Raw genomic sequence first — 23,359 nt, forward strand, 5'->3', positions numbered from 1 at the left:
TCTCGTGCTCACTGTGACAAAGTGGGTGACAACACTACTTGTCCATATTCTTAGTTAACATTCTTGATTTGATTTAACGATATTTCATATGTAGTCTGCAATAGGCAAACATCTACTATCCCAGGTTTGTTTATGTTTTGCACTTTTACAGATTATATAATATAACATCTTGGTTTAAATCAATTCCTACAAGTTTGTTAAGTTAACATTCTGGGTTCGTCCAATTTCCAAGAGAAGGCAGCAGAAGAGAGTATTTCATGGCTTTTTTCATGGAGCTGTGTCATGGCTGTCAGTGGGGCAGGTTGCACTCTTATTGTGACGGTTGGGACCACATCTGAGGAGGCAGAGTAATTTCACAGAGCCAACTGACTCAGAGAAGCGTCTAGTTGTGTGTCTGAGGTAAAACTATTGTTTTGCTATTTCCATATCATTGTATATTGAGTGTGCGTTTGGAGCTACAAGCACACTAATGCAGTGCCTAGCATCATATTGTTTATATAGTAAAAACTGCTATAGGATTTTTAAGGTTAATATTTTAAACTGTAAATGTAAAAACTACTATAAAAAGCATGGGTGAACTGAGTAAATAAAAACATGCAAATACAGTTTGAACATTGAGATTTTCTGTCAAATCTTTCGTCTTCAATATTTTACACATTTAGAATTGTTAGGACTCAAATCATCTTATGTTTTTGCACATTTCGTAGCACTCGTGATCCTTTCACCACCACGGTTAGCAGTTTACACCTGGGATTTCCACTGTGGCCCAAATAGTCAAAGGAACTTGCGACCTCATCAGTGAAACCATGAAAGGCAGTCATATGCCATTCAATACAGAGGAGACATGACAGAAAACTGCCAGGAGCTTTGAGGAACAGTGAAATTCCCAATTGTGTAGGTGTGCTGGACGGGAAGCACATGATTATACAAGCATCGCTGAACTCTGGCTCTTTGTATTCCAGTTATAAAGGAACATTTTCAATAGTCCTGTTGGTACTTGTGGATGCCACTATAGATTTCTTGCAGTTGAAATCAGACGTTTTTGCAGCAACAGCGATGGAGGCATCTTTGCCAATTCCCATCCCATTCCATGTCCCACCAGCCTCTCCTCTACCTTCAGCACCAGATTGGCACCAGTGCTATATGTGATTGTGGCTGATGAGGCGTTCCCTATGAAGCCATTTACCACATAAACAGACAGAACACTCATATATACACAGCCATACCAAACACACACACTCCTATATACAGCACAGACACATACACAGCCGTACAACACGAACAGATGTGCATACATACACACACACACGCCCACAAACGCACATATTAAGTAAACAATCAACACTCCAAACATGACCAAACTGAGGTTTGTCACATTGGATGTACATGGAATTGGTTCCAGGGAAAAGAAAAATTACTAACCGATTAAATGACTATCGGGGAGACTTTGTCTTTCTACAGGAGACTCATGTGTCCATCTGTGCACACACTTACTTCTCCACAGTTCCACCACAAGTTCACAGCCTGTTACACCTCAAAACAAAGAGTCAGCCTCTTTAATGCTTTTTAATGCCATTCTTGTTCATAGTCTTGTTACTTCCCGGATTGATTACTGTAATTCACTTCTTTTTGGTCTTACTCAAAAATCAATCCACAAGCTTCAACGTGTCCAGAACTCTGCTGCCCGTATTATCACCAGGACCCTTTCTAGCCATCACATCACTCCTGTCCTGCAGCGGCTTCATTGGCTCCCGGTCGAATATCGCATCAATTTCAAAATATTCTTGTACACATTTAAGGCTATTCATCATCTCTCCCCTCCATATCTCTCTGATCTGGTTTAGATCACCATCTCGGTGTCTTCTTCTTCTCTTTCTCTCTCTGTCCCCTCCCCCCCTCCTTCCACCATGGGGAGCAGGGCATCCAGCTGCTCTGCTCCTCGACTCTGGAATTCCCTACCTCCTGATTTAAGAAATATCACCCCCTTCTCTCTCTCTTTAAGTCCCAACTCAAAAATCATTTGTTCAAAATAGCTTATCCCACATAACCTATCACTCTGCTATTTTAAATTTGTTTTATGTCTTATGCTTTTATGATTGTGTAAACTGCTTGCTTTTATGTTGTTTTTATTATTCTGCTGTGTACAGAGTCCTTGAGTGTTCTGAAAGGTGCTTTCAAATAAAATGTATTATTATTATTATTATTTTACACACGTGCATTAATCTTATATATAGGGATACACTTATCCTGTGGTCTTATACTTACCTGTTTATACATTTTAGACTGTCGATGAAATATCTAGAACATTTATAAAAACTTGATCAGTTCTGATAAAAACAAAATCAGTAACTGAAGTAGAGTCTAGTCTGTTTACATTGACTACTGTCTTAATGTGGGCGACTTCTTTACAGTTTATTTTTCTTTCATTAGAAAATGCAGGTAGTGTTGGCCAGATGAAGCCTCACCACCCCCTGGTGGTCAAAACCTTTATTGCATTTCATCTATTTATTATTCCTCTTGGGTGCCTTACAACAGTGTCAGCGTGGGAGTAATAGCTAGCAAGAAATTAAAACACCTTAATCTGAATTTTTGTGGTTTATTCTTTTGTTCATCTAATTTGTTTTTTAATAATGTTGAGGCAATAGTTATAGAAGGATATCAATGTCAAATAAGTGCCAGTATGCTTTCAGTCAGTGTGTAAACAGGTGAGATGTTTATTTTAAAACCTTTGCAGTGTGAATATGAATACTGCAGTGAGGGTGACTTTATTTATTTGTATTAAAAAAAATCATTGGTTTTCCACTATGCTTGACTCAGCCAGTTTCTCTTTTTGGTAATAACCTCTCCAACTTTAGAAAAAAAAAACCCTCTTATGTAGTGCAGGAGGAAGCAGGGGTGTATACAAACAAAATAGACAGACAGCAAGCCTGGTTTGTATATTTGCATTTCAGCCTAGATGATACTATAGAACAGGTGTTGTCGTTGTACCCCAGTTGCTTGGCATACAACAAATGCTTCACCTTGGAATGGAAAAAAAAAAAACACCCCAAAACAACAAAAACTAAAAAGAAAGACTTGCGACTTATGTGTATTCATTTACTGGGAGAAAGTGTTGTTATATAGGGGGAAGCCCTTCTCCTTTTAGCGTGCTCCATGGTAAGCTCGTCTATGTCAGATGTGAAACTCCAACGGGAAGACTATAAATATCTATAAATCATAAATCACACCAACGCTCGAACCACCTGCTAAAACAGCCAGGCTTCAGACATCATTAGTGACGTCACTCGCCCTTAAAGAAGCAAGCCTCGGCACGCGCTTGATAAAAGCCTTCCTGGATTTCTCGACACTCCGAAACCTCGGCACAGCGCGTCCCATCACTAATTCCAGGCTTCACTTTCAAAATGAATTTTTCCATTTTATAAGCTACCATTCGGCTGAACCCGACACTGCTCGGGCATCTTCGGAAAAATGGGCGGGCTCGAATGCAGTGCGTCTCAACCGGCGGTACAATCGGATGATCCCGGGCGGGCGGAGCCAATTAGGAGGAAATGGTACAGTTGGATGACTCCTCCTAAGAAAACCGGCGACGAGCATCAGTACCCGGCAGTTTCATCGTACATCTGTACCGCTTTCAACTCAACGTTACAGCAGCGTGTTAAATCTCTTGAGCCAGTCTTAGGTCACTCACAAAAACCACACCAACACTTACTTCTAAACCAAGCGGCACTCCTATGGTGCATTTTTTTTAGAAATATACGCCAAGGGCTTGGAGATTAACGTTTCAGAGAAATTGCTGCAGAATGGAGACGCAAATACATGTACCCGTGGGCTCGCCGGTAATTAGAAAAATCCCAGTTTTCGTGGACGAGCGCAACGTAACGGAGGGAGCGATGACGCTCATTAAAGAGCTGAGACCGGCGTGGGACTCGAGCGACGTCAAGACCAAGGTAACGTTAGCCGCAAAGCTAGCTGTACTGATTATGCTAGGCTAGGAAAGGATTGACAGCTTTGCAGCATCACCGGCAAGCTAGTAGGAGGGTCGTGGCAACCTGACATGTCGCCTAGCTGAATTTATTTTATTGCACCGAATATAGTTGACTATTTCTATTTTCTTTACCAACTAAGACTTTTACATTGGTTTTGCTTTAGAGAAAATTTACATTTATAGGTTACCGTAGCTATCAAGGTGTTCTAATTAATTAGCAAACTTGCACCAGGATGTCCCAAAACTTGGTACAGTTCTTATCTGTAGTGTATGCCCAAAGTGCACATCGCGTAGGGCACTTAAAGACGGTGTGAAAGCTGGTATAAGTCGCGCTGTCATCTTGGTGTCGGAGGACAGCTGATGGTGGCGCGATGGTCAGTTTGATAGAGGAACGGTGATTGGTAATAATTACTAGTTCAAAGGGACAGACTGTGTTACAGCAGGTCCCTGAGCTTTGTGTTCATTATAGCCTGCAGCTGATTGTTGTCTCGTTTCTTCCCAAATACATGTGTGTGAATCCTAATGATATTAGACACACTTTCTTTTGGACTTCAATGGAGTGTACATGTTGGAGGCCAAGATATACAGTCTCTTCTTTTAAACTGTTTAAATGTTTTCTTAAAAAATAGTACTAAAGAAGTGTGTGTGTGTGTGTGTGTGTGTGTGTGTGTGTGTGTGTTTAATAAACAAAGAACCGTTGGGAAAAAGCATCTTCCAGTTTTACTATGTCCACTACAGAGGATATAGCAAATAGGCTGAGTCTCAGGATAATATTGTTGTTGTTGTAAAATAAAAAACTTTTAAAGTGTTTTAAAGTCTTTCATCTCTTTGAACATTTCCTCAGCTACAAAAGCAGAGATTAAACATCAGCCCCAGTCATATGTATCTTATCACTGATGGGCATTAGCAAGCCAACATGTCTCTCTAGCTTTCAGGTGATGTCAGATTACTGGGACACGTCCACCTGAATGGCAAAAACAGTACTGCTTGCCCTCCAGCAATCATTGGAACTTCTTTGAGTTTAATTTAGCGTAATAGTTACTGTGCTACTAGATGTACTAATCAACATTTATTTATAGCTGCCGTAGATCGGGCACCAACACGTGAGCACACCTCTGCCAACCTTGCCTTACAGGTCAAATCCCACCAATCTTTGCTTCTCACCAGCAGCCCAGGCTGTTAGTAGCAGCTCATTTAAACTGTAAGAATGATTTACCTGACAATGGAAAAATACTTTACTGTTATGTCATAACATTAATGTCACAAATTATTACTACTGGAATTTTAGTGACCCTGCACTGTAAAAGTCTAAGTCAGCAAACCGTAAGATTTACATGTGGTAGTTTGTTTAAGCGTGTTCTCCATCTCTCACAAGGCGGCATTATTTACTCATGCAGATCGAAAATACATGTAGCTGTCGACCTTTGAAAACTTTTATCCTTTTATCCAAACAAAAGCCATCTACTGTTATGGTATGTGGGCTGATGGTGATGCCAGCCATCTGAGAATACAAATTCAGATGCAGACAGACAGGACATTATTGGTTCTTTTAAAGGGGAAAGAATGAGATTGCAGATGCATGCTTTGCAAAAGAGCTTTCTCCGAACTGTAGATAAGCTCTCCATTAGCACAGGAAGAGGAATTGAGTCATTTGGGAGGGGTTCAGAGTAGAGCCGCTGTTCCTCCACATCAAAAGGAGTCAGTTGAGGTATTGCCTCCTGGGTAAGGTGTTTTAGTTGGGTATGTCCTACCTGGAGGAGGCATGGGGCAGACCAAGGACACGCTGGAGAGATTCTGTCTCTCGGCTGGCCTGGAAACACCCCAATAAGTCCCCAGATAAACCGGAGGGCTCGCCGGTTGGTGAGAGGGAGATCTGGGCTCCCTGCTTAGCCTGGTGCCCCTGCATCCCATTATCAGATACTGGACGATTTATTCATTCGTTATGTTAGAGCTGAACTTTTATTGAGTAGTTGTCATGAATTTTTAAACAGTGGAAATCATTTTGTCTTGATGGAGTGATCAGGCCTGAGAGTCAACAGGAGAAAAATTGTATGAATGGTATTGATCTTAATTTTTAGCAGGTTTATCTTATTTAAGCTTATTTGTTTATTTTTATTGTTTTTGAATACATCTCTAATTCCCTTTTTTTTCAGACCCTCATGCTCCTGTAACAAGTGAATTTCCCTACTATGGGATTAAAATCTATATCTAATATTTGCAAATTAACTTTGCATTAAACAGGAGATTAAAAGGTTGGAAGTAAAGCCTTGATGTTGATTTACAAAGTTAAAGGAAACTCTTATATGGAATTCATCATTATAGGCCTACCTCAGGTTTGTGCTTTTGCTTATACTTTAATGTGGGACGATAATAACAATGCGCTTTAATAATATAGGCCAAGAGCTAAACATCCACCCCTATAACAATGTCATGACATACTGTACCATTGGGTATGTAGACAATGGTGCTTATCAGCACCTTTATTCATTGTAATATAATAACAGTTGGTGGCAGATATGGTTCCAAGAAGTCTTTTTAAAAGCTTTCCCTAGAAGTGTGGTGGTGTTAGGTAATCCACAGAGACTTGACTCGTCAGGGAAAGGAAAATGCATAATTGATTTCAGGTAAAAGGATCTAGTAACTGTTGTGTCGTAGCTGGGTCAAAGTTTTTGGAGCAGTGAGAACTACAGAACTGTTAAAAGTCGCCAGTGGCACAGTCTAAGCCCAGATGCTTCAGCCCTGTATTTACATCCTGGTCACTCCTCTCCCCGGGCCTCGCACAACAGCCACCTGCAGCTGAGGATGTGACCGTGTTTACCTCGACTTTTCCAGGCCAGACTGGCAAAACTTCTCTCAACGACTACCACTCTGAAAGTAGATTTATACACCTGCACTGCTGACAGGAAGACCTGACCGGCCCTGCCACCTGGACAGGGAGATTTTTATTGTCTATTGCCAAACATCCACACACTTCCTGAAAATGGCAGAGTGCCTGAAGCGACAGAGAAATGGTCTCCTCTTACAAGTTTCACATAACGAAGACTCAAAGATTCATGTCAATCAAAGGAAACCTGTTCCAGCCTGTACAGTGAGGTCACCCTACAGGGAGCCGGTTATTGGTAGTGGGGTGGTTGAGGGGAGGGGGGGGATGCCACCATCAATGTCCCATGCAAGCAGTATATGGCAGAATGTTTACCTCTGTCTGGGTCCAAGCTTATCGCTGTCTGTCGATGTATTGATCGTAGGTCTTAGCAGCGTATTGTGTGGCGGGCAGAAGGGATCAGTCACGTTTTGGCAAAGGCGTGTATGCTTGTGTATGAATGGTCATAACAGGGATGTCTGTCGCCCATCTTTGTGGCGAGCCACGTGCGGAATGCCAGATATGCGTGAGTGAGCGTCTGGTCCTTGGGGGGAGATGCAGGCAGTGTGTATGTTGTTATTGTGTCCACTGCAGCGGGACGGACCGGCCCACCACTGTCCACTGGACTCACGCTGTCACTCTGAGTTTTTTGTTTTTTAAGGCCAAGTTTCAGACACACAAGGCTTTTTGCCAACTTTTCATTTTAGAAAACTCTTCATTTTAGAAAAAAGCATTTGACTCAGCTTGTTGACAGCATCACTCTTTAAGACTGATCAGGCGACGTGCAAGAAGTCTTCACCAGTGATATGAAGGAACACTCAGGGTGTTTTTACACCTACGCTGTTTAGTCCGTTTTAATTGAACTCTGGTTTGTTTGTGTAGATGTGAACATAGTAACTGCACTCACATGTGGACCAAAACAACCACACCAAGAACCAACAGTCCAAAGTCCAAACGAACTCCAGAGAAGTTCATTTACAGTTCGTTTACAGTGTGAACGTGAGCCGATATGAAACAAATACTGGGTGTACATTACAAGCTTAAAAACATCCTGTAGCCAGATAGATAAAATCACCAGTTAACCTTTGGACTGTGGGAGGAAATCAGAATACATGGGGGGCACCTACGCAGGCACTGGCAGAATATGCAAGGTCCACACAGTTGATGGATTTGAACCCTGGACCTTCTTGCTGTGACGTGACAGTTATTACTACTGCACCAGCGTACCGTCCAGGATGTTATGATCAAGATAAAAATGTTTACTCTTAGACTAAAGGGAGTAACTCAGTATAATGTTGGTATGTCATCATCGTCATCAGCGTAAGGGGACAAGTGGGCTTGGTGGATGCCACACAAACACTCAACCACTTGTCGAGAACATGGTGGCAGATGACTCTATCTGAGGACTATATCTGTGTAGACCTCTGCAGAGGGCTGTTGAACCACTACACTCTGTAGTGTGCATTCATTTTTGATGCCCCACTGTAATATCCCTCTCCATGTCACTGTCCATACACTGCTCTTGCTAACACAGACTGACCATGCCCTGTTCTCATGTTCTTGCACAACTATTATTCAAGCAAAATCTTAGTAAGATGACTTAAAAACCACTTCAATTTAGCTCAAGTCTTCTGTGAACCCTGCGGAGGCGTTCTGACACATTCATCTCATGTAGGTCAAAGCTGTATGGTGTCTTCAGTGTTGATGTTGACTTACAGGTAACTAATAGCTTTAAGGAAAACAGTCCTGAAGCACCATGGCGCTGTACAATCAGAGGCTCTGTTTGAGACGAGATGTGGTTTCATCTTTTTCCAGCTCTTCACCGATGGAACCACCAACAAGCTAGTGGGCTGCTACGTGGACGACAGTCCAGAGGACGTAGTCCTGGTCCGAGTATATGGAAACAAAACAGAGCTGATTGTGGACCGAGACAATGAGCTTAAGAGCTTTCAGGTAGTGTTGCCGCGTTGCAGAGTCCTAAATTAATTAACGTAAGCAGTTGTTCGCTCCTACCTCATTGTCATCTTTTTGTGTGTCTCCTAGGTGCTGCATGCTAATGGTTGTGCTCCTCGCCTCTACTGCACCTTTCTAAATGGCATCTGCTATGAGTTCATGCAGGGAGATGCACTTGGAACGCAGGATGTCAGAGATCCTACTCTGCTCAGGTGTGAATTTGTCACAGCAATGTTTGAATGGGTTTTTTGAGTTTACTCAAAGATGGTGAAAATTTTAACATCAGTGCTTTTCTGCCTCATACAACAAAGATTAGACACATAGAGAAATGCACAGGACACACAAAAAAAGAACTGTATAATGAAGAAAACGGACAATTCCACAAGGTTCTGAGCTGAAACGCAACATTTAGAGGGAATGCTTTATCTGGTAACACAATGTTTTGACTGTGAAACAGTCTTCCCATTGTGGACGTCAGCTCTGTGTCGTGACATTATGTATTTGCTTGTTTTAATTCAACTATCTCCAGAACTCTGTAACCAAAATTTGTCCTTGTAGATAAATGAAGTAGGACACTCTGCCATTGTACTGTGGGGATTCTTTAAAACTAGATACTAATGTTCTGTAGTTGAAATCTTGCCACGACTGTAACCTTGTTCTGTCTGTCTGCGCTCAGGCTGATAGCCAGGGAAATGGCTCGTATCCACGCCATCCATGCACACAACGGCTGCATCCCCAAACCCAACCTCTGGATCAAGATGCGGAAATATTTCTCGCTTGTAGCCACAGAATTCACAGAGCAAGCCTCCAACATCAGGTGAGCTCCTGCTTATCTACTTTCAAAGCTCAAAGTTAAGGTTATCATTATCACCGTGATAATGATGCAAATAGTCCATAAAGCCAAGCATGAGTTTCCTGTTAAATGAGGACATAAGCTGTTTGCATAGAGCCTGAAATATTCTGCAAGTTCTCCGTGATGAAGCAGTGGGGTAATTGGGCTTTGTTTGCATAAAAAACAACAGAGATAACTGCAAAAAGCGTACGACTGTATCCTGTGCGGTTCATGTATTGATGTCCAAATATAAACTTAACATTATTTCTGGGTTTGAAGGCTAACAAATGTCTGTTGGCACAGCACTGTCCATTTGAGAATGCGTTAGCAATTAAGACTGTCATGCAGCTGAAATACTCGGCACAGACTCAAGTTCTCTTTATTTTTTCCAGGTTTGTTTAAAAAGCACGTAGGACTAAATAAGCAATACACCTTAGCTAGTCTCAGTAGAAGAGAGTTAGAGGTGCTCTGCTGCAATTACAAGGTCTCCTGTTCCATTGCAAGCACACATACTGCAAAGTCACATGATTTGACTGCATATGGGATATAGCCCAAATCACAAGTCTGTAGAGCGAAGTAAACATGTGCTAAGGTCAGACGCTGGGCAGAATTAACCAATGACACAATAATGTTATTGCTATGCTAATTAGTAGGGGTGGGGGGAAAAAATCGATACTGTGTAGTATCGTGATATTTTGTTTGCTAATAATGTATCGATACAGGGACAGCAGAAATCGATATTTTGTTACAAATTTTTTCGTGGAATGGAACATGCTCTGACTTCAGAGCATGTTGATCCTTTTTCTGAGCAAGAATCCTGACATTCCTTCACTGTCCAAATGTGTTTAACTTTTTTTTTTGGCAGCAATAAACATGACAGCTTACTTATTTTAATTTAAGACATGTTTTATTTTAATTAAGTTTAAAACTTTTTTATTTAATGTAAAATTATATTTTGTTTTAATTTACTTTCAAATTCTTCAGTTGCTGAAGGGGCTGCATAGTTTTCATAAACTGCATAGTTCAGAATAGCTATAATTGTACCAGATGGTTGATTCAGTTAAGTTGGACTAGACTGTAATACAAACCGTTCAGTTTGTCAACAATAAAACTGAAATGAGAGAAAGACTGAGTGTGAGACTTTGATATTAGATAAAATGAATATTGATAAAGTTTACCTTTATGTACAGAATCTGAATATCGCAAAATATTTTAAAAATTGCGATAATATCGTATCGTGCGTTAAGTATTGTGATAATATCGTATCGAGGGATGTATGGTGATTCCCACCTCTAGTAATTAGCTCATTACAACAATGGAGCAAGCTTTATATTTCTACTGAAATATGTCAAAGCAGCATGGAGACTGTAAACTTTTTAATCTTTGGGTTTTATATGAATAAAATATCGTTGACTTGTAGCTTTAGCATAAAACTGAACACTTGGCTTGCAGCATAGAAAACACCAAGATATTCGTCAGCCAAAAGATGAGATGTAATAGAGATGTAATTTCCCAGCGTTACCTAGAAGTGTGTTTAATGAAAATATAAATTCATCTCTATATAATAAGGAGGATAGTATGGCAGAGACGTGTGGAGCAGATAAAGTATACCATTTTATAACCTGGCCAGCTGCCCAGTCCCAGCTAATATCTTTGTTCTCTTCCCTGTTAGATTAAGTCCAGCATGTGGCTTATATAACTGTAACAATAATAGCAGACTGGATTAGGGAGTGTTTGGCATTCAGTGGGCCAGCAGATGTTTGCTTAGCCCGGTCTATCAGATCACTTTATCCCGTCCTTGGTAACACAGACAGCTAGAGTCCCTGGTCCTGGACAGCAGACACTTGTTGCACACTGCTATCTGAGAAGCCCTCATGTTGCGCTTCATTTTAATAGGCTTGTGTTATTTGTAGCATTTAGCCTAAATCAGAATCATTTCAGTAACATTTCCTCTGTGGATGACATGTTGGATGAGTTAAGTTTGAGTGAGTGTCAGAGAGAGCTAGCTAGATGGAAATCTGAGAGGAGAGGGTGCATCCTGTGTGCACACTGGTTTTCTCTGAGCTCAGACTGTCTTCAGGCTGATACTGGAGTAATCCACATAAGCCCATTACATTTAACAAAGGGGTTTCTACTCAGCACTCTTAGCTTTTGCTTGGATGAGACTACCTTAGCTCTTTCTCTGCTATTTAGTAAGACCACCTTTGGACTACCATCAAGCCAAATCTGCTGCTCGTCTGATTAGATCAGACTACACAATCTTAGCTGGGCTGAACCCTTTGTGACGCGTGAATCCTCCGTAGGTTTGTGTCATGTGCACACAGTTGAAAAGAGCAAACATATATAAATACTGGTGCAGGATATGCATGAATGTTTATTTCAAGTACAGTGTGGAATAAATCGCAGATCAGATGTTGGTAGTCGGGTCTGAAAACTAAGGAAATGAGGTGTAATGTAGCCGTAATAACAGTGACTCCAGCACCAGGAGGGTCCACTGAGGACTTGTTTCTCTGCAACTGTGTTCCCAGGAGTCAGCAGGCCAGAGCCCCACTGAGCTTGTGTGCTGCCTGTGCATGTCGCACTCAGTTGTTTTCATTTCACATATGTTCCCACGTGGCATGATACCAAAATAAAGAAAGGCGTTTTAGGTGAAAAACAGCCAGTGAAAGTATTCCTGTCATACTTACTTAACAGGTGGACACAGTGTTGTGTGTGCAGCTATTCTGAATGGTTGTCACAACACAACAATGTGCGCAACTACACTGACCTCTCCATTTCCTTCCCTGTCCAGAATACAGCAGGAAGTTCCCAGCAAGGTGGTGCTGGAGCAGGAGATGGTTTGGATGAAGGAGCATCTTTCCACACTGGGCTCACCTGTGGTGCTCTGTCACAATGACCTGCTCTGCAAGAACATCATCCACAACAGCAAAGAGGGTAAGTGTCTGAGCCTTAATCTGAGCGTCTCGTCTCACGGCTGTGATTCTATTTTACAACCAGAATGATCAGCAGCACTTCTAACTTCACTCCCCACACTGCCCCCATTCCACTGGATCATTGACAGCTGGATCACTAGAAGTGAGGCATGCTATACTAACTGCCTGCACCAGCACAAAACCATCTTTTGGTGTTAACATGCAAAGGTTGGGAGTTACTAAAGTAATGCTTTATTTGCATAATATTTCCCTTTCAGTATAACTTTGTTTGTGCATCTATAACAACCAGCGTGCACACATACAGCTCTCCAATATCATATGCTGACTTTTACAGTTGTTCCCTTTTATTCTTTAGGCAGTTTGTGCTAACATTTATAGAAATGGCCTTGGGCTTTGAGGAGCTTCAAAACAGACAGATAGTTGTCACATGTGTTCGCCAAGCTGTGGTACAAAATACTAAGAATTGTAATATTTTGTACCACAGCTTGGCTAATGCAAACAGCTGGACAAATTAGCATGAATCCACAATAGCTGACTACCTTAGCATTAGCCGTGATGCACAGTGCAGCATGCTGATAACAATCAATGACTGAAAAAAAGGATTTGTGTTCCCTACAAATGAAGAAGAAACACCCATAAACAAATATTATATATGTTAGTTTGGTTTCTGGAGGGAAAAGCATTTGCCTGTTAGCAAATTAATTCAGCTGTAGTGTTAGCATTCCCATTAACTAGGATTTATCTGGCGGTTACTAGGTTTTAAGGAAAACAGAAACACGATCTTTGCAACAGCACCTCTTGTACTACAATTCAAAAAGTTCTCTATTGTAGGAAACACATGCGGCGTGAAACAAGAAGCAAAACAGGAAAAAAATGAATGAGTGTGATGTGTGTATTTATGCTTGTGCACCAGTTGCAGTGGTTTCATTAACACTGCATTCATCGGGATCTTCCAAAATGCTGCTTGGTTAGGTCTGCTGATATATATTTTGGGTTTATATAGGGCAACTGCTTGTAATAAAACAGACTTTATGTAAAGACTCAGCTCAGGATTCATATAAAGGACTACTCCCTGCAACGTCCCCATCAGTTTGAGAAATAAAAAACCTTTGCTTAGATTATAAGCAACAAGCTGTGCATATGTTGTTAGTAAGTTATTGGTGGCAGCATTTACTGTCATACATATTGTTACTAAATCACCTCTGGAGCCACAAGCATTATTCAGTTTTTGTGGATTCATGCTAACTTGCCCAGCTAAGTCTGTCTATCTGGTCTTTGTATATCTGCTCCTTGTCTATAGTAACGACAGACTGTTGTTACTATAGACAAAGATCAGTGATTTGCAGTTTTTCAGTGCATTCATGTAAATTTCCATGAATGTTGCACAGGCGTTGTTCACTGGCTCTTGTTCCGGTCATCCAGGTGTAGATGACTGGTGTACAGTTTGACCAACAAGTCCCTCCAGTGCGTCTAATAGTCACATAATCCTTCTTCTTCCTGCTGTCTCAAGCTGACCATCAAAAACAATCCCTGCCCCAACAAAGGAACATTAACTGAAGCACACAGCGGTTCCATGTAAAGATGCTCCTCAGGTTCAGTCAATAGCACTTGAGTGAAGAGGCAGCACAGCTAGCAGGCTTTTTAACTGTCTCTGACTTTGTCTGTCATGTGACCGTGCACTGCATGTGGCAGCAGTACCTGAAGAGTGCTTCATATTGCTTCCCTTCAGCTTTGCTGTAAATGACCACGTGCATAATAATGTAACGTACGTGTTTTCCTTTCTCTGGTCTCCTTAAGGTCATGTGCGCTTCATCGACTATGAGTATTCCAGCTACAACTACCAGGCCTTTGACATCGGCAACCACTTCAATGAATTTGCAGGTCAGCAAAAGCACAGTGTGATTTAGTGATTTAGTTAGTTATGTGTTGGTGGTGCACAGCTTATCCTTCAACTGCACGTCCATGTGTTTGTTCAGGCATGACTGAGCCGAACTATGGACTCTATCCTAGTCGGGAGATGCAAATGGAGTGGCTCAAGGTGTATCTGCAGGCTTACAAACTCTTCACCAAGAACACAGAGGAGGTCAGCCAGCGAGAGCTAGAGACGCTCTACGTTCAGGTCAACAAGTTTGCTCTGGTGAGACAGATGTTGACAGATGCACACAGTATCTCTTGCGAGCTCAACCCTGCTGTTTCATGGTACACATCTGATATCTCATTTGTTTTCTCTCAAGGCTTCTCACTTCTTTTGGGGTTTCTGGGCTCTCATCCAAGCCAAATACTCCTCCATCGATTTTGACTTCCTGGGGTAAGTGTGCGTGTGTGAAAAGGTTAGCACTAAGCATCATGACTGTACACGCACACATACACAGAGACGCACACACCACCACATCCGTGCAGATGAGTTAAGCAAGTCATGGTTGAATGTGTTTGGGAATGTGGCAAAGGTTCACCAATCTGCCAAAAAATGTGTCCACAAACTTTTTTATCTTATCTAAAGAACACAATCTGTAACATTCCAAGAAGAAATCTTAGAGAAGAGACATCTCTGTGCAAGCGACAAAGTCAAAAATCAGTCTTTTCTGTCTCTCCGTCTGCAGGTATGCCGTGCTACGTTTCAACCAGTACTTCAAGACTAAACCTGCAGTGATGGCCCTGCAGATTCCAGAGTGAGAAGAGGCGACGGAAGCCAGAAGGACGAGGAGAGGAGCCCAGAAGGAGGTGTGTTTGAAGGTTAAATGCTGGGACTTCCTCTCCCATGAAGACGCTTCTGTGAGCCAGCTGTTGATGGACCACTCCTCGGTCAGCCTGGCATCCTTTTCCTGCAACAAGCGCAATTACTCTTTGATTCCTCCAAACTTTAGCTCCACGTACGTCACCGCTGTAGCCCGAGAATGACAAAACTTTCACGTGTGTGTGTGCAAGTGCATTCGTCTGCGTTTCTAATATATGTTGAAAAAGCGCCACACTTTTCCTCTTAGAGCAGCTGAACCAGGCGTAGAGAGGTCTGTGTTTGGGATAGGACACCAAAATGTTCCACAACGCTGGTAATGATGTCACAAGAGGAAGGAGAGGGTTGAAGAGTGTCAGGATGATGGTTTGTTTTCTGAAACTGACTACAGGTGCAGCCTGGTGTTAGTCACATTGTATGTGTGTGTCTTGTGTGTGTTCCTTCCTCTGTCTCTACATATTTTAACACATTGTGACCTTTTCTCGTTTTTTTCCATCACCTTTGGTGCTAAGTGCCCGTAGCTTTCTGCACTGAGCTTTCCTCGGGGTGTCCTTTCCTGTGCCCCCTGTTTTTCCTGTTGAAGCACTTTCAGCTTCTTTCACCACATCTTCCACTTATTCACAGCAAACTGCTGCTGCTTATGCTGCTAGGATTGTAAGACTTGTCTGCGTGTTAGTTGGTGTTTCATGCCAAACGCCACGTGTTTGGAACAGCAAATGGAAAGGTTTAGGTTGACTCACTGTTAAAGCTAAATGTGCATTTATTTATTTGTATTTAACATCTCAGGTTAACAACTCTTTGGAAAGTGGTACCGAAGGAGGTGGAGGGGATGGCTACAAAGACGAGACCTCTGTGTGTGTTCCTGTCCTCGAGCATTATTTCCACCTTTTTGACTTTTATGGTTACAGCGCATCGCTCTGTTAAGTTTTCCATTTAAGGTTTCCAGACATTTTGGAAAGTCACCACCTCTGTCACCCTCCCTGTGCCATGTCCTCCTCTCCCTTTATACCCTTTCATCTTTGATCGCCCACCAGTTCCCAGTTTTGGTCTTTGGTTGCTTCTCCCTTTACTCTGCGGAGGTTTATGCATCTGTTTTTCAAACCGTCCTGAAATCATAGCCCAGTCTCAGTCCCATGCTGTAATCCACTCTATTCATCTCAGATTTAGAGTCAAAACTTCTTACATAATTACATATTGCATAAGTTTTATCTGGGGGCAAATCAAGTGGAGCTTTCAAAAAGAATCTGAAGTGGGTTAGCTGGGGGGGTCTGTCACAAGATCAGCTACTGTTTTCCTGGGGAAAGGATCTGACTCTGAAAGACGGAGAAATCATTAACACACAAAAGTACTTACAGCTTAGAACGCAGGCTTCTTTGAAATCTAGCTACTCGGTTTGTTATTAATTCATTTTTTTCAGCTTAACTTTTGACTGAACACCTAAGCAGAAACATATCTGTTCAAGGTTGTCACCTTTTTCAAAAGACCAGACAGACTGAGTGTAATGTGAAACATAGACTGTATAGAAAAGATGGATGTAATGTGATGTAATGCACTGTGATGTCAGCCATCGGTGAGCAGAGTCTCATTTTGAAGCCTCGAGTTCTTTCTGAGATGTGGCTCCCAGATTTTGTCAGTCATATGCAAAATCATATAGTACTGTAGTTAACTTCTGACTCAATAATAACCAGTAATTAATCAATAATTAATATAATAATAATGACGTACAAAAATTACATATTGGAAATTGTAAGACTTGAAACTAGTAACTATTCAGACAATAAAGTCATCAGTGATATGTTTACAGAGTTCAGAAAGAAAAGTTTTTCCAGAGGCTTCTAAGCAGTTGGATGTCTTTTTGTGACCTCCCCGCTGGACATCCCAGTCAGTGCTGGACATCCCAGTCAGTGCTGGACATCCCAGTCAGTGCTGGACATCCCAGTCAGTGCTGGACATCCCAGTCAGTGCTGGACATCCCAGTGCAAAACTAGCAGGTAGAGCTGGTGGGGTGGAACCTTTCGTTTCCATCACCGTTGGCCAAACTTGGCTAAAAGCGGAGCAGAACTGGCAGCTTTCTAAAGAAGTCATGGGGTATTACTCCTCCTTGGCACCAAAGAGGGAGCTCTGACCTTTGTCCTCTACTGCTGGTGTCGTGTAACTGGAAGGCTTAATAATTCACCAGCTGAGCTGCAGGAGAGAGGGACTAAAGCATGTTAATGGCTTTCATTCAGAACATTTAACCCGAGAGGGATTTTCTGAGGAGTGCTGTTAATATCTGAAGTCTTTAATCGTTCTTAACTTTAGGTAAAATAATTCTCTTCTCCTCAGTGTGAATAAGAACTGATTGTAACAGTACAAAACTCACTGGGTTTAAAAGTTATTGATGCATACACTGGCACATATTCAGGAGTCTTTTACTTCACTTAGTGAATTTTATTATTTAAATGTTATCAAAAGACTTATTTTATGCCACTAACAGTGAGGTGCATTTGCAAAGGCCAAATTGGTGAATTTGCTGCTTGAACACACAATTCTAATACCCAGGTAGGACATCAGCCGGCATAAAGAGGGCATTCGCACTCCATGAGCACCAGGTGAATATCTCTATTCCCTTCACTTATACAGGCTGCTGACAGCTTTTTGAAAGGAAGGCATTTTAGGTTCCTGTAACATTGTATCTTATACGCTAACAGAAGATGAAGCTGAGTGTGTGGGAGATGAATTGAAGACACATTCCAACAAATCTTTGCATTTATTTAGCAGCTGTTTGGATCTTTGGTCACCTTACCCACTGCTGTAGTATCATCCATTAAAGATGCAGTGTTGATTTCATGTGGCCAAATAGAACAAATTTAAAAAAACCAACTACCCCGGACAAATAGACCAAATAAAAAATGTTTGGCTTTATTTATTTGCACAAGTCTTTCACTGCTCTCAGTCTGTGAGTGCACTTCCTCAAACAGGGAGTGGAGACGGAGATGGCTAATGTGAGATAAGACACCATTAACTGAGCTGTCAACACATCATCTCAAACTGTGATAAATCCATCCAACCAGTGTTAAAACGAACGTGACAAGAAAGCGAAACCTGATATTTGATCCACGATATTGACACATCCGTATTCACAATGCTGCAACAACCTTTTCTCTGTAGACTGGGCGCTGGGTAAGGTGACAGCAAACAGAAAATGAGCTTGACTCTGATCCCCATTTCCAGACAAATGCATCCATTTCATGTGTTTTTGTGTCGACTGCTGAGACCAGCTGTCTGAATTTGCTGTTCCACGCTGGCCATTGAAACGGTTCACTGTCATCATGTCGTCACTTTATACAGTTGTTTTAAAATCAAGTTTGTTTATCATTGATTCTAAAGTTGCACTCCACACTTAGTTTGTTGCAGTCCAGTCATACCAAAACAGTTAGCTTCAGTTTGCCTTGCATTTAATTTGAGATTAACTATGTTTGTGTGCGTGAATGTACTAACTTAATTATACAAAATACTGTTCAAAAAACTGACTTTTTTTTTCTTTGTATGCTGACATATACTTTTTGTAAGTGCTTTGACTTGAAAGGTAGAGCGCTGTGTAAAAGGACACAGCGCTTGGTTTGCAGATGTGACTTTGTAAATGTACTCATCCACTGCTAAAGGAGATGATGATGGGGGATGTAAATATTGTAAGAAATACTGTGAAAAGCTTACTGTACAGTGATCCTTCACACCTCTGTAGGAGTGGCAAGATTATTTAACTGTTGTTAGTAAATATTTCCATTAAAAACAATGAAATGTTTTCATTGTTTGGCTTCTGATTTGTCCTGTTATGTACTAGCATGTGACTTGTTGATTTGTCTGTTGCCTCAGCTGACTCTGTGAATTTGGCCCTGATGGGAGGAAGGAACTACAACACTTGTGCTGGGGGACATCCTGCCAAAACACACAGACTATTTTAATGATCCCTAACTTCCCTAGGAGTGGAACCTTTCACACCTTTTTTGTTTTACCCACATGAGAAAGAAAATGCATCCTCCTAAGGTTTATGTATCAGGACATATTAAAAATCTTATGGTCCTTAGCGGGTTTGAAAAATTAGTGTAAACAACTTTGGATGAATAATACATGACATGTAACACTGTGTTATTAGTGATTTAAGAAAAAACAAGCCAAAATCCAGGAGTAGTGTTTGAGAAAAGTTCAACCTTACTGCTTCTGTGTGAATGAAGAGGCCAAGAAGTAGCCTGCTGTGATCACCTTAGTAAAACCTTAACTGTGGGCAGTTTTTGTGCCAAATAAAAACCACAATCTTCCCAGAATTGGACATCCCAACAATTTAACTCCAAATTCAGACTGTGCCATTCGCCGAGGAACTGCCAAAAGTATTCACTCAGCCATCCAAACCACTGAATTCAGGCGTTCCAGTCATTTCTGTGGCCACAGGATAAAACCAAGCAGCTCGGCATTGGGACTGCTTCAACAAACTTTTGTGAAAGAACGGGTCGCTCTCAGAAGCTCAGTGAATTCCAGCGTGGTCCCGTGATAGGATGCCACCTGTGCAACGATTCCAATTGTGAAATTTCCTCGTTACTAAATATTCCACAGACAACTGTTGTAAACAAAGTGGAAGCGACTGGGGATGAAAGCAACTCAGCCAAAAAGTGGTAGGCCATGTGAAATCACAGCGCGGGGTCACCAGATGTTGAGGTGTAAAAGTGCAGAGGTCACTGAGTTTCTGCAGAGTTAATTGCTACAGATCTCCAAACTTCACGTCTCCTTCAGATCACCGGGCCACGGCGGCTCGGGTGTGAAATGTATGGTTTTATCGGTTTTTAGCGTTAACTCGGTTTTCCTGGGTCCGTGTGTTATGAATAAATCTTCTGGTTTTTTGGTACCGGTACTGGTTTTATTAAAGGCCGGTCCGTGAAATTATTGTCAGACATAAACCAGTCTGTGGGGCAAAAAAGGTTTGGGACGGCTACTCTACGCGATGTTTCATCTGCTCGTCCAGGCCGAAATGAAGAACATAGATACACTTTGAATAGTATAGTATGATGACACGCAGGCCTAATTTAACCGAAAAGATTGTATATAAATAGAAAATGAGATAAGATGCTTAGTCTAGTCGTGCTTAACAACAGTAGGTCCACAAGTTTCGTCATTAAAATACAGCCAGAGTAAAAAAGAGCGCACACCCTGTACCACCTAAAAGGTTTTGCTTATCATCAGGACATAATAAAAAAAGATCTAGTCTGTACCAGGTCATAAAAGTCGGTAAAAACAGTCTGAGGTGAACAACAGCAACTCATTATATATTATGCCCTGTCTTTATTTATTTAGCAAAAATAAAGCAGAAATGCAGAAACAGCGTGTAAAAAAATAAATAAATTAAAGAATAAAAAAAATGGTCCCACGATTCAACAGTTTGTCAAAGCAGCAACGACTCGATGTAAATGTTTTTTTTGTCTCAGTCTCTCGAGTCCTTACGAAGGAATTTTGGCCCACTTCCACTAAAAGAGGAAAAGTTACAGTTTAAACAAAGAAATCCCCCCAGATCGGCTTTTATATAAAACTTATACTTTTTAAGTAACAATTTAACTTTTTTTTGGTTTTTTTAGAAAGGAAAATAATAATCTGATTTCCATTTTGAAGAAAATATTTTTTAAAAAAATATAAAGCGCCTCGAGGCAACTGATGTTGGGATTTGGTGCTGTATAAATAAAACTGAATTGAATTAAAGACTTGAGACGTCTGAAGGATCTTGCAGGGACACTGATGCTGTTTTCCAACATACTGAACAGTAGACAGTGATTTCATAGCTGTTGGCGTCTGGATGAATGTCAGGCATGCAGGCTGACTGAACACTGAGGCTGGAACTCATGAGTGAGCATTCACACTGGCAAGAAAGAGACAGACAGCAACAAGAAAATCAGAGGAAACAATGTGAGAGCCCAAAAGGGGCTTTCTTGTGTTCTCAGCAACTGCAGTTGGTAACAAGCTGCAACTGTATTTAGCTGGCAGCCACACTGGTCCTGTCCAGCAGATGGCGACACTGGCACACTAAAGGAGCAGTCACTACCGAACACACTGCAGACTCAATTCTAGGCTGATGCAGTTTGAATGATATATAATGGCTTCAACTGTTATAATTTTCTATAAATTGGCATCTATCTATCAGAATATGGTGGAGCTGGTTAAAGGAATTTGTATTAATTCAATAAATGTCTTCTCAAAGATAATAAAAACAAACGAACAAAAAAAAAACATGCCAGTCTGTTTCTGTGTGTGTTTATGTCTACCTATACACAGACTGGAGCAAGCAGGAGTCTACTAAAATATGACAGCCACTCATCCTGACCTTCGCTTACTCAGAGCCCCAGAATTACATGTGACAACTTTTGATTGGTTGAAATTTCTTTCAGACAGACTAAGAGCAAAATGTTTCTGAAGAAGAAGAGACATTTCTCTGTAACAAACTCTCTTTTCCAAAGACGAGTGATTTCTCGATCAGATAGATTTATTTATTTTTATTACAGCAACATTAAATTTAAAAACTGTACTTTTGAGTTAAAATATATATTTATAATTTTAATAAATGACAAATTAAAAAAGCATGAACATTTTTTTGTATCGAAAAAATATCGAACCGTGACACCAAAGTATCGAACGAACCGAACCGTGAATTTTGTGTATCGTTGCACCCCTAATATGTGTATATATATATATATATATATATATATATATATGTTTAAAAAAGTCACACCAGACACAATTAACACAAGCAATTTTAATATCTTTTGAAAAAACAACAACAAAAAAGCACAAAACTGTGAAAACATAGAGAAATGTACACCTTTAAATTACACAAGCTCTTATAAACAAAATAAAGTCTCTTTCTATATTTACATCAGCAGGGGTTAACGACAGGTGACTCCTCATCACGTCTCACTAAAATAGGATAAACATTTTAAACATGTCATTGATATCCATCTCTGTACACAAAAGCCAGCATCCTTACAACGAGCCCCAACGCCAAGGAGGTCTGCCACTTTGATTTGTCAACTTTGCAGTCAGCCAATGAAGGATTGAGCCAGTCGCACAAACTTTATGTTCAGTCAACAAGGTCACTGAGTGATGAGAACAAAGGCACCAAAATTATCCTTGGGTCTAAAAGTTAAATTATCCTTGGGTCGCCAGGAAGTAGCAAGTCTATTTCGAGCTTTAGTTTATTCAGCGGATCAAAGAATAGAACTGCTACATTTGTGACGCATTCTATTCTACGCATCTATTAAAAAATCTTTACTAACCTTTACTACTGCTACTTAAACAGTTACGGGTTTAAGGTATTTTAAAAAAAGACAGATTTGTCTTCATTCTGTTGATTTAGGAATAGAGGGAGTATGCAAAGCTGCTACTGTTAGCATTTCTCCAAAAGCAAGTCAGTCCACATGCTTTCACATTAAAAGACCCAAATTACTAGCATTACAAAGGAAATAAGTTTGGGGTGTGGCCACACTGATTGACATGAAGCTGTAGTTGATGGCTGTTTAGGAACGCCACTTAATTCAAGCCACCATGTTTGTTTCTTTTAAGTTAAGCAGTGTTAAGCGGTCAGTTACACCTGTACATATTTGTAGCATTAGCATTAGCATTAGCTAATTACTAATTTAAAAAAAAATAATATGGCATCAGTCACAAGTGCAAAACAAATGGGTAAAGTCCCAGTCCATCTTTTACATGCAGACTAACTGCAAAAAACCTAGTTTTGCTTTTTCAGCATGTTAAACTTGTTAAAGAATACACACTAGTAAGTGCTTATGAGGAGTAAACGTTACTAAGGACGCAGGGATGATTGTGGTGTCTGGAGTTCTCATTGCTAAATCTACCTTCCTTTTGCTTTGGGTAATATTATATATAAATTTTTATAGATAAACATTTGTTCCCATCATAAGGAAATGGGGGTTTTGTACCAATAAACAACAGCTCTCTCTCCAATCTGAGGCACAGGCTGTGTCCAAAACCACTCCCTAATTACTCTATACTGCACTCTCAGTTTACATCATACACACTCACACACACA

The 23,359-nt window shown here is 40.9% G+C and overlaps 1 protein-coding gene across 1 annotated transcript; it reads left to right on the top strand.

Annotated features, from left to right (window-relative positions):
- Positions 1 to 3,550: 3,550 nt before the first annotated feature.
- Positions 3,551 to 19,070, top strand: etnk2 (ethanolamine kinase 2). Its single transcript, XM_006800185.3, has 9 exons — positions 3,551 to 3,947; positions 8,661 to 8,798; positions 8,889 to 9,010; positions 9,475 to 9,615; positions 12,422 to 12,564; positions 14,361 to 14,444; positions 14,540 to 14,700; positions 14,798 to 14,871; positions 15,164 to 19,070. Exons 1-9 carry the CDS (start codon positions 3,801 to 3,803, stop codon positions 15,234 to 15,236), a joined length of 1,083 nt encoding a protein of 360 aa, XP_006800248.1. The 5' UTR covers positions 3,551 to 3,800; the 3' UTR covers positions 15,237 to 19,070.
- The last annotated feature ends 4,289 nt before the right edge of the window (positions 19,071 to 23,359 follow it).

This window comes from Neolamprologus brichardi, chromosome 5, assembly GCF_056152115.1.
Source record: "Neolamprologus brichardi isolate AB-2024 chromosome 5, ASM5615211v1, whole genome shotgun sequence".
NCBI lineage: Eukaryota > Metazoa > Chordata > Actinopteri > Cichliformes > Cichlidae > Neolamprologus > Neolamprologus brichardi.

Bases quoted from the DNA above. Each gene is read 5' to 3' on its own strand.
- etnk2 (XM_006800185.3), top strand. From the start codon at position 3,801: ATGGAGACGCAAATACATGTACCCGTGGGCTCGCCGGTAATTAGAAAA. The intron at 9,616-12,421 runs GTGAGCTCCTGC...TTCCCTGTCCAG, and splicing joins GAGCAAGCCTCCAACATCAG to AATACAGCAGGAAGTTCCCA. The intron at 14,701-14,797 runs GTGAGACAGATG...TTTTCTCTCAAG, and splicing joins AGGTCAACAAGTTTGCTCTG to GCTTCTCACTTCTTTTGGGG.